This window comes from Cetorhinus maximus, chromosome 13 (assembly GCF_964194155.1).
Source record: "Cetorhinus maximus chromosome 13, sCetMax3.hap1.1, whole genome shotgun sequence".
Taxonomy (NCBI): Eukaryota; Metazoa; Chordata; class Chondrichthyes; order Lamniformes; family Cetorhinidae; genus Cetorhinus; species Cetorhinus maximus.
In genome coordinates this window covers 99320051-99334367 of record NC_135891.1, presented here as the reverse complement: position 1 = coordinate 99334367, position 14317 = coordinate 99320051, and the positions used below count along the sequence as shown (strand labels likewise).

The following is a 14317-nucleotide window of genomic DNA, read 5'->3' as shown; positions in this document are numbered from 1 at the left end:
CAAGTAAATTATAAACTCCTACAGAGTTACATGTATGCTATACTTACTAAAGGGGGATTCGAATTCAGATGTTGGGCAAGTAAAATATCAGTTCTAGAATATTGGTTGGGATATAAAAACTTGGATTCATATTTTTTGCACAAATTAGCTTTTGTGGAGATTGCCAGCTTGAAATGTCAAACTGGTGGACAGGTGGAAAGGAAAGGATGCTGTGAATGCAGGAATTTCACAGAACACAATGAACTAGGAGCTGACACTTGAAGGGCACCATATCAGATGGAACATAAACTGTCAGCAGGGTGCTGTTTGGATTTAAACTGCTGACTATGGGGATGCAGGGTGAAATTGATGTTCGTTACTGAGAAGCTGTCAGTTGGGGAGGAGCAGTGTCTCACTGGGTATGAGTTGGTAAATGGGGTGATGTATTATGAAATCAGATGTGAATTATCTGGGATGCAATATCAAACTGGAAATGGGTGCGATCGATCACTTAAGAGATGTGTGTAGCTCAGATGGTGTGAGATTTTTGTGGATGCTGTTTAAGATGGGACACATGCGGTCAAGGATACAGGACATGTATCCAGTAATCCAGTTGGGATTATTTTTTTTTCACCGACCCTAGTTGTTTTTAAGAGTACAGACACCAAAAAACTATGATAAACGCATATAAAACACAAACTTGTCCCCAGTTGAAGCATTGTGTCCAACTTTAGGAACGGCTTTGTGGAGGTTACAGAAGAAATGTTCCAGGGATCACAGTTACGAGGATAGTTCTCCTCAGAGCAGTAAAAAGAGAAAAGCAAAATACTGTGGATGCTGAAAATCTGAAACAAAAACAGAAATAGCTGAAAAAACTCGGCAGGTCTGACAGCATCTGCAGAGAGGAACACAGTTAATGTTTCGAGCCCGTATGACTCTTAATCAGAACTAAGAAATATAGAAATGAGGTGAAATATAAGCTGGTTGAGGGGGGGTGGGACAGGTAGAGCTGGATAGAGGGCCAGTGATAGGTGGAGGCAAAGAGGAGATTGCCAAAGATGTCATAGACAAGGACAAAGGGGTGTTGATGGTGGTGATATTAGCTAAAGGATGTGCTAATGGTGACATTAAGGGCAGGAAGTAAGACGAGCAAGGGACAGATAGCCCTAGTAGGGGTGGGGTAGGGGGAAGGGATCGAAATAGGCTAAAAGGTAGAGATAAAACAATGGATGGAAATACATTTAAAAATAATGGAAATAGGTGGGAAAAGAAAAATATATATATTAAAAAATTATAAATTATTGGAAAGGTGGGGGGACTGGAAAGTGGGTGAGGATGGAGGAGAGAGTTCATGATCTGAAGTTGTTGAACTCAATATTAAGTCCGGAAGGCTGTAAAGTGCCTAGTCGGAAGATGAGGTGCTGTTTCTCCAGTTTGCATTGAGCTTCACTGGAACATTGCAGCAGGCCAAGGACAGACGTGTGGGCATGAGAGCAGGGTGGTGTGTTGAAATGGCAAGCGACAGGGAGGTCTGGGTCATGCTTGCGGACAGACCGAAGGTGTTCCGCAATGTGGTCACCCAGTCTGCGTTTGGTGTCTCCAATGTAGAGGAGACCGCATTGGGAGCTGCGAATGCGGTATACTAAATTGAGGGAAGTGCAAGTGAAGCGCTGCTTCACTTGAAAGGAGTGTTTGGGCCCTTGGACGGTGAGGAGGGGGGAAGTAAAGAGGCAGCTGTTGCACCTTCTGCAGTTGCATGGGAAGGTGCCGTAGGAGGGGTAGGTGTAGGGGGTGATGGAGGAGTGGACCAGGGTGTCCCGGAGGGAACGATCCCTGCGGAATGACGCTAGGCGGGGTGAAGGGAAGATGTGTTTGGTGGTGGCATCATGCTGGAGTTGGCGGAAATGGCGGAGGATGATCCTTTGAATGCTGAGACCGGTGGGGTGATAAGTGAGGACAAAGGAGACCCTATCATGGTTCTGGGAGGGAGAGGAAGGTGTGAGGGCGGATGCGCAGGAGATGGGCCGGACACGGCTGAGAGCCCTGTCAACCACCGTGGGTGGAAAACCTCAGTGAAGGAAGACATGTCAGAGGAACTGTTTTTGAAAGAGGCATCATCAGAACAGATGCAATGGAGGCAAAGGAACTGAGAGAACGGGATGGAGTCCTTACAGGAAGCGGGGTGTGAGGAGCTATAGTCGAAGTAGCTGTGGGAGTCGGTAGGCTTGTAATAAATATTGGTGGACAGTCTATCACCAGAAACCGAGACAGAGAAGTCAAGGAAGGGAAGGGAAGTGTCAGAGATGGACCATGTGAAAATGATGGAGGGGTGGAAATTGGAAGCAAAATTAATAAATTTTTCCAGGTCCAGACGAGAGCATGAAGCAGCACCGAAGCAATCATCGATGTACCGGAGAAAAAGTTGTGGGACTGGGCCTGAGTAGGACTGGAACAAGGAATGTTCCACATACCCCATAAAGAGACGGGCATAACTGGGGCCTATGCGGATACCCATAGCCACACCTTTTATTTGGAGGAAGTGAGACGAGTGTAAGGAGAAATTGTTCAGTGAGAGAACAAGTTCATGTAGACGGAGGAGAGTAGTGGTGGATGGGGATTGTTCGGCCCTCTGTTCAAGGAAGAAGCGGAGAGCCCTTAGACCTGGGGGATGGAGATGTAGAGGGATTGGACGTCCATGGTGAAGAGGAGGCGGTAGGGGCCAGGGAACTGGAAATTGTTGATATGATGTAGGGTGTCAGAAGAATCGCGGATGTAGGTGGGAAGAGACTGGACAAGGGAAGAGAGAATGAGAGATTTGATAAAGGTGTTTAAAATTGTGAAGGGTAATGAAGGGAAAATTATGACACTGTAAATAGAGAAACCATTCTAATGGCTGATGGATCGATTACAAGAGGGGACAATTTAAACTGATTGCATCGCCTCTGATTCTGTCGCCAGTGAGTCATTAGGATTTGGCATACACTGCCTGACAGGGTGGTAGATGCAGATTCAATAGTAGCCTTCAAAAGGGAATTGAGTAAAATAAAAAAAGAGGGAAAAAATACAGGGATATGGGGAGAGAACAGGGGAATGAGATGAATTGGATTGCTCTTTGAAAGAATAGGTGCAGACTTGATGGTTTAAATGGCCTTCTGTTCGGTACAATTCTATGCTACTATGATTCTATGGAAAGTAACCCGGGCCATTTTTTAAATAACTGAAGAGCTACTTGAATGTTATGATAAGAGACTTCATTTTAAATAGCCACTTTTCATTTTTGCACTTAATGAGATTCCACAAAAGTAATCAATTAAGTTCATCTATTTTTGGTGGTGGCTATGGAGGAATTTGGGCCAGAATAAAGAACTTTCTACTTTAAACAGAGGGCAGCAATTTAAGATGAAAAGTGACGAGAAGAAAAAAAACTTTAACGCAGTGAATGGTTAGGATCTGGAATGCACCACCTGTGTGTGTTTTGGAGGCAGATTCAATCATGGCTTTCAAAAGGGAATTTGATACTTACCTGAAGAGAGAATTTGCAGGGCTATGGGGAATGGGCGGGGGAGCGAATCTAGCCGAGTTGCTTTTGCATATGGACATAACTGGCTGAATGGCCTCCTTTAACCATTTTATGATTTTCTGAAAACTGGTAGGATCTTTATATTTGAACTATTAAATGTGAACAACAGCAACATAAATAACCCTGATCTCCTTTGGTATTGACTAGAACATGAGCCTAAATTGTGCTGCAGTCCTTGAGTCCACAGCTTTCTGATTCAAAGCATGGTGCTACCAACTTGGATAAACTCAACCTTAGGAATTAAATTGATCAGTACAATGAGTTTGGATGTCTTTAGTCTGTATCTTAACTGAGAAAAGAGCGCCCAGCACAAAACTGCCATCATTTGGCATTAAATTGGCACTTAGTGGACAGCTGATGTGAAATCTTTAGAAAAAAACTCAAAGCACTTGATTGGATTTGCCTTAGTTTTGATGGGTGCCAAGGTAAAGTGTTCCATTGTCAGCACTGATATTCCTTAACATCAACCTGATGCCATCTTCAAGCATGAGGAATAAGTGTTCAGAGTCATACGTTTATTCATATTGACGAGCCTAAATTTTTGGCTGTTGCTATCCAATTTAAAGTCTGTAAATGGAAGACCAATACATAGTTGTTTTCCACCTGCTTAAATGGTTATATAATTATTCATTGCTTTCATTCGAGAAGAAAAAATATGGTGTTGCATAGTCACAATTTATTGTAAACAATTTGGATCCTATGAAAGATTATGCATTTGAAATACTAATTGTATGTTTTTTTGGATGTCTGCACCTTTATTATATAGCCCAGTAAGGAAGAGTGCTACTGAAACAAGATTTATTGGCCACTTGTAATAGGGCATTATGGAAATGTTAATTAAAATAATGAGTAATTAAATATAGGTTATCTAATTGCAGAAAACTAGGGAGCAGAAAAATCTACAACACCTTAGCATAAGATTGCATCCATCTTAAACTGTATTGATAAGATGAGGTTGATTTGAGACCATTTTACAACAGGAATAGCCAAACTTCTATGGGCCACAGTTTGTACCATGAAGCTTAGGCGATAGCACAGAATTATAGAATACTAAACCACAGGTGCATTGTGCTATTAGTAGAGCTGTTGAATTAATCCCACTCCTCTGCTCTTTCCTGTTAGACCTTTACATTTCCTCCTTCAAATATTTGTCCAATTCTCTTGAATTCTTTTGAATCTGCTTCCACCGCACTTTCAAACCGTGTTCATGATCACAACTTGCTGTGTAAAAAGAAAAAAGTTTCCTCATGTCACCTCTGATCCATTTGCCAATCATCTTAAATCAGTGTCATCTGGTTATTGATGCACCTGCCAATGATAACATTTTCTCTTCATTTAATCTTTCAAAAACATTGGTTGGGATTTTCCAGCCCCTTCCACCACCTGGATCTTACAGTCTCGCCAAAAGTCAATGGACTTTTGGCTGACCTGCCACATCCCCCACAGCGGCTCCCACCACGGCCGGAAAATCCCGGCCATACATTCTTAATTTTCTCTGCTCTAAAGATAACAACCATAACTGCTCCAGTGTCTTCACATAACTGAAACCCTCACCCCTGGTATCCTTCTAGTGCGGTGTCCAGAATTGAACACACTACTCCAGCTGAGGACTAGCCAGTGTTCTTTAAAGGTCTAGCATAATGTCCTTATTTTTGCACTCTGTTACAATAATAAAGCCAAGAATCCCACATGCATTTTTAAACAGCCTTCTCAACTTCCCCTGCCACCTTCAAAGATTTCCGTACACGCGCACCTCCAGGTTCCTGCACCCTCTTTAAAATTGTACTATTTCATTCATATTGCTCCTCTTCAGTCATCCTACCAAAATGCATCACTTCAGACTTCTCTGCATTAATAACTGCTGTGTCTGACCATTTCATATATACACTTTATAAAACATTTCCATGGATCTGCATGTCAAATTGCAGATACCAGCATTTCTTGGTATTCTGATTGAAAATGTATTCGGTGAGGACCACCACTGGCAGCATCCCTTTCCAAACATCAGGATCCCACAATAAGAAATGAGAGCCCGCATAGAACTGAATTTGAGAGCAAGATTACCAGAGCTTGATGCCACTCGTGTTGTAAGGATATTTCAGCTTTGTGATATCATGACCAGAGCAGTTTCTGGCTCAACGATTGGACCTTTGGATAAGCTAGAGATCTCTATTCTCTAACAGTTGAAAAGTCTGCATGGGTCAGTACTGGCATCAGTGGCAAAGCTTTAAATTTTCTCCCACCCATGGAACATAACATTATTACATTGAACATTTTTTTTTACAAGTGTATGGATTTAATGATCAATTTGCTCATTGAGTATATTCTATCATAATGTAAACCATGGGAAGACTTTGAGCTTGACTGTCTAGCCTTTTAACTTTCCATTTGTCACAATTCTGCAACTATCGATCTGTTAAAACACTCTCATTCATCTATGATGTCCTTATCCTGAGCAAATTCTGTCATCCATTATAGTCAAAACCCCAAGTATACATTTTCTAGCATGCAGCTGGATCAGTCATCTATCTCTTGATCTGGCTGGACCACATCAGGTGCCATCAAGCCTCATTCTTTACTGAAATTGCCCACAACTCCTGTAGAGCAGAGATAAATCCGACTTCATTACTGCATTTCCAACTGCCTCTGTGTTGTCAGACTGATGGTCTGATACCCTGTTTTAGATAAACTGCAATTTCCACCAATTAAACATTAAGAGTTAAGCCACTATTTTGGACCTCTGCCACAAATTCTATACTTGCCACTGACTCCATACCCCATCTCAGCCATTGCCTAGGGCAGAACCAGATGGTTTTCAGCCTCTGCTTTCTATCTGACTTGAGCAAAGCTTCTAACCCTCTTATCCTCTTACCAATCTTTTTCCACCTCTAACATTGCCTGACTCCTCCTTTGCCTCAGCCCATTTTCTGTAGAAGCTCTCAGCTTTTGTCACTTTCAAATTTGATTATTCTAACTCTCACCTGGACAGTTTCATTTTTGCCCTCATCTAAAGCGCTGCTGCTCACACCCTATCCTATATCAAGTTACACTCAGTCATCGTGCCCTGCCTTTGCTTACCTATGTCGTGTGCTTACCTATGACCCTTAAAGCCTGCTCTGCCATTCAATAAAATCGTGGCTGATCTACCGTAGCTCCGCTTCCTGCAATATCCTACCTCCCTGGTACCCAGAAACCTGTCAACCTCGGCCTGCCAGCTGCCATGGCTAAAGGCAACGCAACCGTTGGAATTCCCGACCACAGCTGCAAAGAACTGTACCTGTTCCTCTGACTATGCTTTCTCTATCGTTACCATATTCTTTTTCATTCTCCTTCTCCACTACCCTGCCCCATCCTCAATTGAATTGTCATTGACCGACTCTAAAGTTCTACTTAATCTAAGCACTTTGCATCCTGATGTGTCCAGCTAACTTCCATATTCCTGTTGCCATGCAATGCCTGCAGCTCAGACTCCAGCTCAACATCTGAGCCGAAGTTCCTGGAGCTGTATATCGCAGTGCTCTGAACAAACTTTCATGTGCAGTTATGTCATGTCACCTGCACTGCCATGTTTATCTAACCCTATTTATTTTATAAGTTAATTTAATTTTAATTGTTTGTTTATTAATTGATCTAATGTATGTTACTATTACTAATTTGGTAACGTAATATCTAATTACAGTCTCCTAGCTTACAGCCAAAAGATAAACACTCTGGAGGTAAAAGAAGCAACACCTCCTCCTCTCTCAGCATTGAATTCCCAATTTTACCACTGTTAACGAAGCACTCTTTCATGACCACTTTGTGTGGTAGCAAATAGTGTTTACTTATGTACAGTTTGATTCAAACCCAAGTTAAACTGCTAATTCAGCTTCCTCCTACCGTTAATTAACATCTACTTAGACAGCTGCTTTTAGCTGATTGACAGTTAACTGCCACTGACAGGCAGTTTCTGTTAAACTAGTTACCTGAACCAGCTTGCAGTTTCTTTTATAAAAGCAAAAAGCTAAAAGCTACTGCGGATGCTGGAAATCCAAAACAAAAACAGAATTACCTGGAAAAACTCAGCAGGTCTGGCAGCATCGGCGGAGAAGAAATCAATTAACGTTTTGAGCCTTCATGGCCCTTCGGCAGAACTGAAGCATAGTTAGAAGAAGGGAGAAATATAAACTGGTTTAAGGTGGGTGGGGCGGGGTGGGGGGGGAGAGAGACATTGAGGGTGTGGTGATTGTGGAGATGAGCAGATAATCAAAAGATGTCACAGACAAAAGGGTCAAAGAGGTGTTGAAGGTGGTGATATTTGTCTAAGAAAAGTGCTAATTAAGAATGGAAGACAGGATATTCAAAGTACAGCTCTAGTGGGGGTGGGGTGGAAAGACTAACAAAGTTTTAGTTTTAGATTTAAAAATAATGGAAATAGGTGGGGAAAGAAGAATCTATATAAATTATTGAAAAAAAAGCGGGGGGGGGGGGTGGAGAAACGGGGTGGGGATGGGGGGAGGGGGAGTTTAAGATCTAAAGTTGTTGAATTCAATATTCAGCCCAGAAGGCTGTAAAGTGCCTAGTCGGAAGATGAGGTGCTGTTCCTCCAGTTTGCGTTGGGCTTCACTGGAACAATGCAGCAAGCCAAGGACAGACATGTGGGCAAGAGAACAGGGTGGAGTGTTAAAATGGCAAGCGACAGGGAGGTTTGGGTCTTTCTTGCGGACAGACCGCAGGTGTTCCGCAAAACGTTTGCCCAGTTTGCGTTTGGTCTCTCCAGTGTAGAGGAGACCGCATTGGGAGCAACGAATGCAGTAGACTAAGTTAGGGGAAATGCAAGTGAAATGCTGCTTCACTTGAAAGAAGTGTTTGGGCCCTTGGACGGTGAAGAGAGAGGAAGTGAAGGGGCAGGTGTTGCATCTTCTGCGTGGGCATGGGGAGGTGCCATAAGTGGGGGTTGAGGAGTAGGGGTGATGGAGGAGTGGACCAGGGTGTCCCGGAGGGAACGATCCCTACGGAATGCCGTCAGGGGGGGTGAAGGGAAGATGTGTTTGGTGGTGGCATCATGCTGGAGTTGGCGGAAATGGCGGAGGATGATCCTTTGAATGCGGAGGCTGGTGGGGTGATAAGTGAGGACAAGGGGGACCCTATCATGTTTCTGGGAAAGAGGAGAAGGCGTGAGGGAGGATGTGCGGGATATGGGCCGGACACGGTTGAGGGCCCTGTCAACGACCGTGGATGGAAAACCTCGGTTAAGGAAGAAGGAGGACATGTCAGAGGAGCTGTTTTTGAAGGTAGCGTCATCAGAATAGATGCGACGGAGGTGACGGAGCCAACTCCAGCATGATGCCACCACCAAACACATCTTCCCTTCACCCCCCCTGACGGCATTCCGTAGGGATCGTTCCCTCCGGGACACCCTGGTCCACTCCTCCATCACCCCCTACTCCTCAACCCCCACTTATGGCACCTCCCCATGCCCACGCAGAAGATGCAACACCTGCCCCTTCACTTCCTCTCTCCTCACCGTCCAAGGGCCCAAACACTCCTTTCAAGTGAAGCAGCATTTCACTTGCATTTCCCCTAACTTAGTCTACTGCATTCGTTGCTCCCAATGCGGTCTCCTCTACATTGGAGAGACCAAACGCAAACTGGGCGACCGTTTTGCGGAACACCTGCGGTCTGTCCGCAAGAAAGACCCAAACCTCCCTGTCGCTTGCCATTTTAACACTCCACCCTGTTCTCTTGCCCACATGTCTGTCCTTGGCTTGCTGCATTGTTCCAGTGAAGCCCAACGCAAACTGGAGGAACAGCACCTCATCTTCCGACTAGGCACTTTACAGCCTTCTGGGCTGAATATTGAATTCAACAACTTTAGATCTTAAACTCCCCCTCCCCCCATCCCCACCCCGTTTCTCCACCCCCCCCCCCCCCCCCCCCCCCCGCTTTTTTTTCAATAATTTATATAGATTCTTCTTTCCCCACCTATTTCCATTATTTTTAAATCTAAAACTAAAACTTTGTTAGTCTTTCCACCCCACCCCCACTAGAGCTGTACTTTGAATATCCTGTCTTCCATTCTTAATTAGCACTTTTCTTAGACAAATATCACCACCTTCAACACCTCTTTGACCCTTTTGTCTGTGACATCTTTTGATTATCTGCTCATCTCCACAATCACCACACCCTCAATGTCTCTCCCCCCTCCGCCCCATCCACCTTAAACCAGTTTATATTTCTCCCTTCTTTTAACTATGCTTCAGTTCTGCCGAAGGGCCATGAAGGCTCGAAACGTTAACTGATTTCTTCTCCGCCGATGCTGCCAGACCTGCTGAGTTTTTCCAGGTAATTCTGTTTTTGTTTTGCAGTTTCTTTTACTATTTTTAAATTTCTAAGTCAAATTCTAAATGTGAAATAAATTTAGCTTGAGAAATATTTACCAGAGGAATTCCCACTTGAACCAAATTCCTGACAGCACCGTTAATGAAGCACTTTTACACGACCACTCTGCGGTCAACACTGTAGTGTTGGCTGTCTGAAATTCCGTCCCTAAACTCTGCTTCCCCCTGCCTTTAAGACATTAAACTACTTTGACCAAGCAGTTTCATTGTGCTCCCAAAGAATTCAGAGCAAATTCTTTTTTATGCAGTAGAAATTCTGAACTAATTGTGTTTGGGATCAAGATTTTGTATCATTGACAGGGGGTCTGTTACTTACACCTGGGCCAGAATGTGATATTTAAGGTGCTCTGACCTTGAATGTTGTGATATATTACCCTAGTAAATTTGCTGCATTAGAACGAAAGAGAAAACACTGTTGTATGACAGTTGCAATGGTGCCATGGTACAAGCTAGAATCCACACCAGGGTACCGGAGCAATTCATTGGGAGATCTAGTATTACTAAATGTTGGTATTTACCTTTAAATGTCACATGATGCAAACAAGGAGCCCTTAGTGGTGTATTGACAGCTAGGACACATTTCATGTTTGTCTCATTCGTCATAAGATGTATTGGTGTAATATTGTATATCCCTTTAGCTTGACAGTGAGATTGTCGGTCCGTTTCCTTATCAGAATATGTAGTTCATCCTTCATAGCATCATGGTTGCTAAAGATGCTACTATATTTATTCTACATCATGTACAATGTCATACTTTGTGCTTTTCATTTTTGGGTTAACTTCTTCGTACCTTTCAAGTAAATCCTAATGTTAGTGTGAAGGAGAGAATTTTTTCTCATTTTTCATGCCCATAACAGCATCAGTATTCCCAGGCCCCACAGTATCAACTAGTCACAAATTAAAGCACCATGAACTCTGCTTCAATGCCTTTACCCCAGCTTCAGAGGAACAATTTTACTGTATTGATGCAGTAAAGTGTTATCCTTATCTCTTCTGAAAAATTCTTCCAGTTTATGATTTGGTTTGAATAATTGTGGTAGATGTGCACCTACAGGAAACCTATATTTCTTTATCAGCTTGCATAATTATTTGATAATAGTTCTCTGTGAATGTCTTGTTTCATTATGACATGGAAATTACTACTCCAGATTATTCAGATTCAATTTTTTAAACCAACATCCTAAATTTGCATCCAGTTATTACTTGTACAATACTGTCAATGTTGTGTTGAAAAACAGAATCCTAGTAACTAGATTTTTTTAACCACACAGTTTCATGTGATGACCAGGCAGTTTCGGATGACCAGGCAGTAGAATATATCTTTGCAATTTGCTTTAATGCTTACGTTTGGAAAATCCTTTGTTTTAAATCAAAGTATGGACATGAATCACTGTACTTGCTAGCTTGCCTCTTAAATTCTGATCATGGTTTCAAGCAGTTGATTCTTTATGTATATGCTTTGGGTAATGTAATTCCAAGATAGAGCTCCTATTGGACAAGTTTCACCTCCGTGCTGATTACAGCATATGTTTAAAAACAAGAAGTCTCAAAAATAGAGAAGCTTTATATAACCATGTTTTTCTTAGAAGTTAAGTTAAAGTTACTGAGCATTGCAGCTTTAAATGCATTAATGTACATATTTGTGACAAATTTCTTCAGTTCCACAAAGCCGTGGAATTTCAAACCATGTTTGTTCTTCGTTTCTCATAGCACCTTTGTGAACCTGCCTAAAGAAACCAGAAAATGCATGGACCTTTAAAGCAGCTTTATTGCACAGATGGTGACTAGAGGGAACAGCTGCATTGTTTGGTCAAAATATGACATTTTGTAACTTACACCAGCATCTGCCAATTTTTTTTGTACATTCCAATAAAGGCACTACTTTTTAAATTTGTCTAACATATTTTTTTTCTTCAAAGGTTGCAAAATTAAGGCTCTTCGAGCAAAGACAAACACGTACATAAAAACCCCTGTTCGAGGTGAGGAACCTGTATTTATTGTCACTGGGAGAAAGGAGGATGTAGCCATGGCCAAAAGAGAGATTCTTTCTGCAGCAGAACATTTCTCAATGATTCGAGCATCTCGCAACAAAACAAACGGACTAGCAGGAGCTGTGGCAGGACCTCCAAACCTGCCAGGGCAGACAACAATCCAGGTGCGTGTGCCTTATCGTGTGGTGGGGCTTGTGGTAGGACCCAAAGGAGCTACCATAAAAAGAATTCAGCAAACAACTCATACGTACATAGTCACTCCAAGTCGTGACAAAGAACCAGTCTTTGAGGTCACAGGCATGCCAGAAAATGTGGATCGGGCCAGAGAGGAAATTGAGGCTCATATTTCAATGAGAACTGGAGTGCTTATCGACTTAACTGCAGACAATGACTTTCACTCCAATGGGACTGATGTAAGCTTAGATGGCATCGGCACTACTGGAAGCCTGTGGTCCAAGGCCCCCAATCCAGCCCGCAGACCTGCTGCTAGCTTTCGAAATGACAGCCTAAGTTCTTTGGGAAGTACTTCTACTGATTCTTATTACAGCAATAGATTAGCAGATACCAGTCCAACAAGTCCATTCAGTACAGGCAGTGGTGGCTTCACATTTGGGGAATCACTTACCTCTGTCAATTCAGATGAGCGTGATGTGGGCTTGGAGTATCCAGCAATTGATTGTCTTAGCGGGCCTCACAGCATGATATGGTCTCCATTTGAGCATGGCAATCCTATTCAAGCCTTTAATGGTAGCTCATCTGTCCAAAGACGCACTAACAGCATTAGTGGCTCTTCCACTCTCCGTGTATCGCCCACCATTTCTGATGGTAGTGCCCTTGACCATCCGCTGGCTAGGCGTGTGCAAAGTGACCCTTTAGCTAATTTAGCGTGGCTACCCAACCAGACATCCCTGTCTGCCTTTTCTAACAGCCCAGGCTATTCATCGTCTTCACTCCCTGGGAGTACCTCAGCAACATCTGGCTCTCCCACAGACTCAAGTGGTTCTGAAAGCAGGCCGAAAAACAACCGTGACTGTGTAGTTTGCCGTGAGAGCGAAGTGATTGCAGCGCTTGTTCCTTGTGGTCACAATTACTTCTGCATGGAGTGTGCCAACCGCATATGTGAGAAAGCCGAGCCCAAGTGCCCTGTCTGCCAAAAACCAGCATCACAGGCCATTCGTATATTTTCTTAGCGGCATCATGTCCTAGCAAGTACTGCAGGCAACACAAAGAACAGAATAACCGCTGTACAATATACCCTAGACAAACCTTATTTTATTTCGACTGGAAGACTATATTTCCTAGAGGAGATGTTTACAAATTAGCTTTAATTTTAACCCAGTCATCATTGGCAATTTTGGAATAAGTTAGATATTGTTGAGCAGTTGTAACCACATGTGCTGATTGTGTACTGCTTGTCAAAGTTACTATGACAGTATTCAGTTAGATTTAAATAAAGGAAAGGTCCGCCGCACTTTGCAGATATGAGTTTTTAAAATTTCTACCTAGCATTTTATTTTTTAATGCATAGAATATATCTTGTACACATAGCTGAGAAAAGCCGAGTGGTTGTATGTTTTATAACACCAGAGTTTAATTGTGACAGCACCAGTACAGATTACTAAATATTCAAGTTTTATCATTTGTTTACCTCTTACTATGTATATGTAGGGAATTTATAGGACTGAAAATGTACTTTATTTGAATAAATTTTAAAAACTAAATATATTTTATTTTAAGATAATGGACCTTTAACCTTACATGGCTAAAGTACTGATATATATTTGCTGAACTGACTTGACGGTATGAAATTGTATTAAGAGTTTTATTTTTTGACTTAAACCTTCTTAATAAAAACTTTTTACAGTATGTTGTGTGGAAGAAAAAGCATTTTGTTGTGTGACCATTTGATAGAAGGGGTACAAAGAAAAACACTCATTTGAAATCTAATTTTGCACTCTGTAATGACAAGTAAGCCCCAGTAATTTTAAATGAGAATGTAGGAATGTGAAAAGATTCTTGAGAAATTGTCCATTGAAATGGAGCAGCCCTATCCAAGCCAAGTGACTGCCAAAATGTTTATAAGTAAAATCTTTTAAAACCTTGCACCGTGTTCAACTACGTGGTAAACAGATTATCGAGGGAGAAACTATTAGAATTAATGCTGCTATTCATATGAAAATATCAATTAGGAGCAGGCCATTAGACCCCTTGAGCTTGCTGTGCCATTTGGTAAGATCATGGCTGATATGATTGCAGCCTCAACTCCGCTTCACGCTATACATTTGGTGTGAATGAACAAACGTCAACATTTAAAATCTCAGTAAACAAAGTACAATTAACATAATGAGAGTCTCTCACTCACACATTTCTTGATAGTTACCCATAGC

The 14317-nt window shown here is 42.3% G+C and overlaps 1 protein-coding gene and 1 long non-coding RNA gene across 3 annotated transcripts in view; one reads left to right on the top strand and one right to left on the bottom strand.

Annotated features, from left to right (window-relative positions):
* Window positions 1-13796, top strand: part of LOC144688873 (RNA-binding E3 ubiquitin-protein ligase MEX3C-like) — a 32615-nt gene extending 18819 nt beyond the window's left edge. For both annotated transcript variants that reach the window (XM_078555876.1, XM_078555877.1), the window contains exon 2: window positions 11859-13796. In XM_078555876.1, coding sequence (XP_078412002.1) covers window positions 11859-13120 — 1262 coding nt within the window. In that variant the 3' untranslated portion in view covers window positions 13121-13796. The remainder of the gene's footprint in view (window positions 1-11858) is intronic.
* The window catches only part of LOC144688875 (uncharacterized), a 207034-nt gene that overhangs the window by 23094 nt on the left and 169623 nt on the right, over window positions 1-14317 (bottom strand). The window lies entirely within an intron of this gene.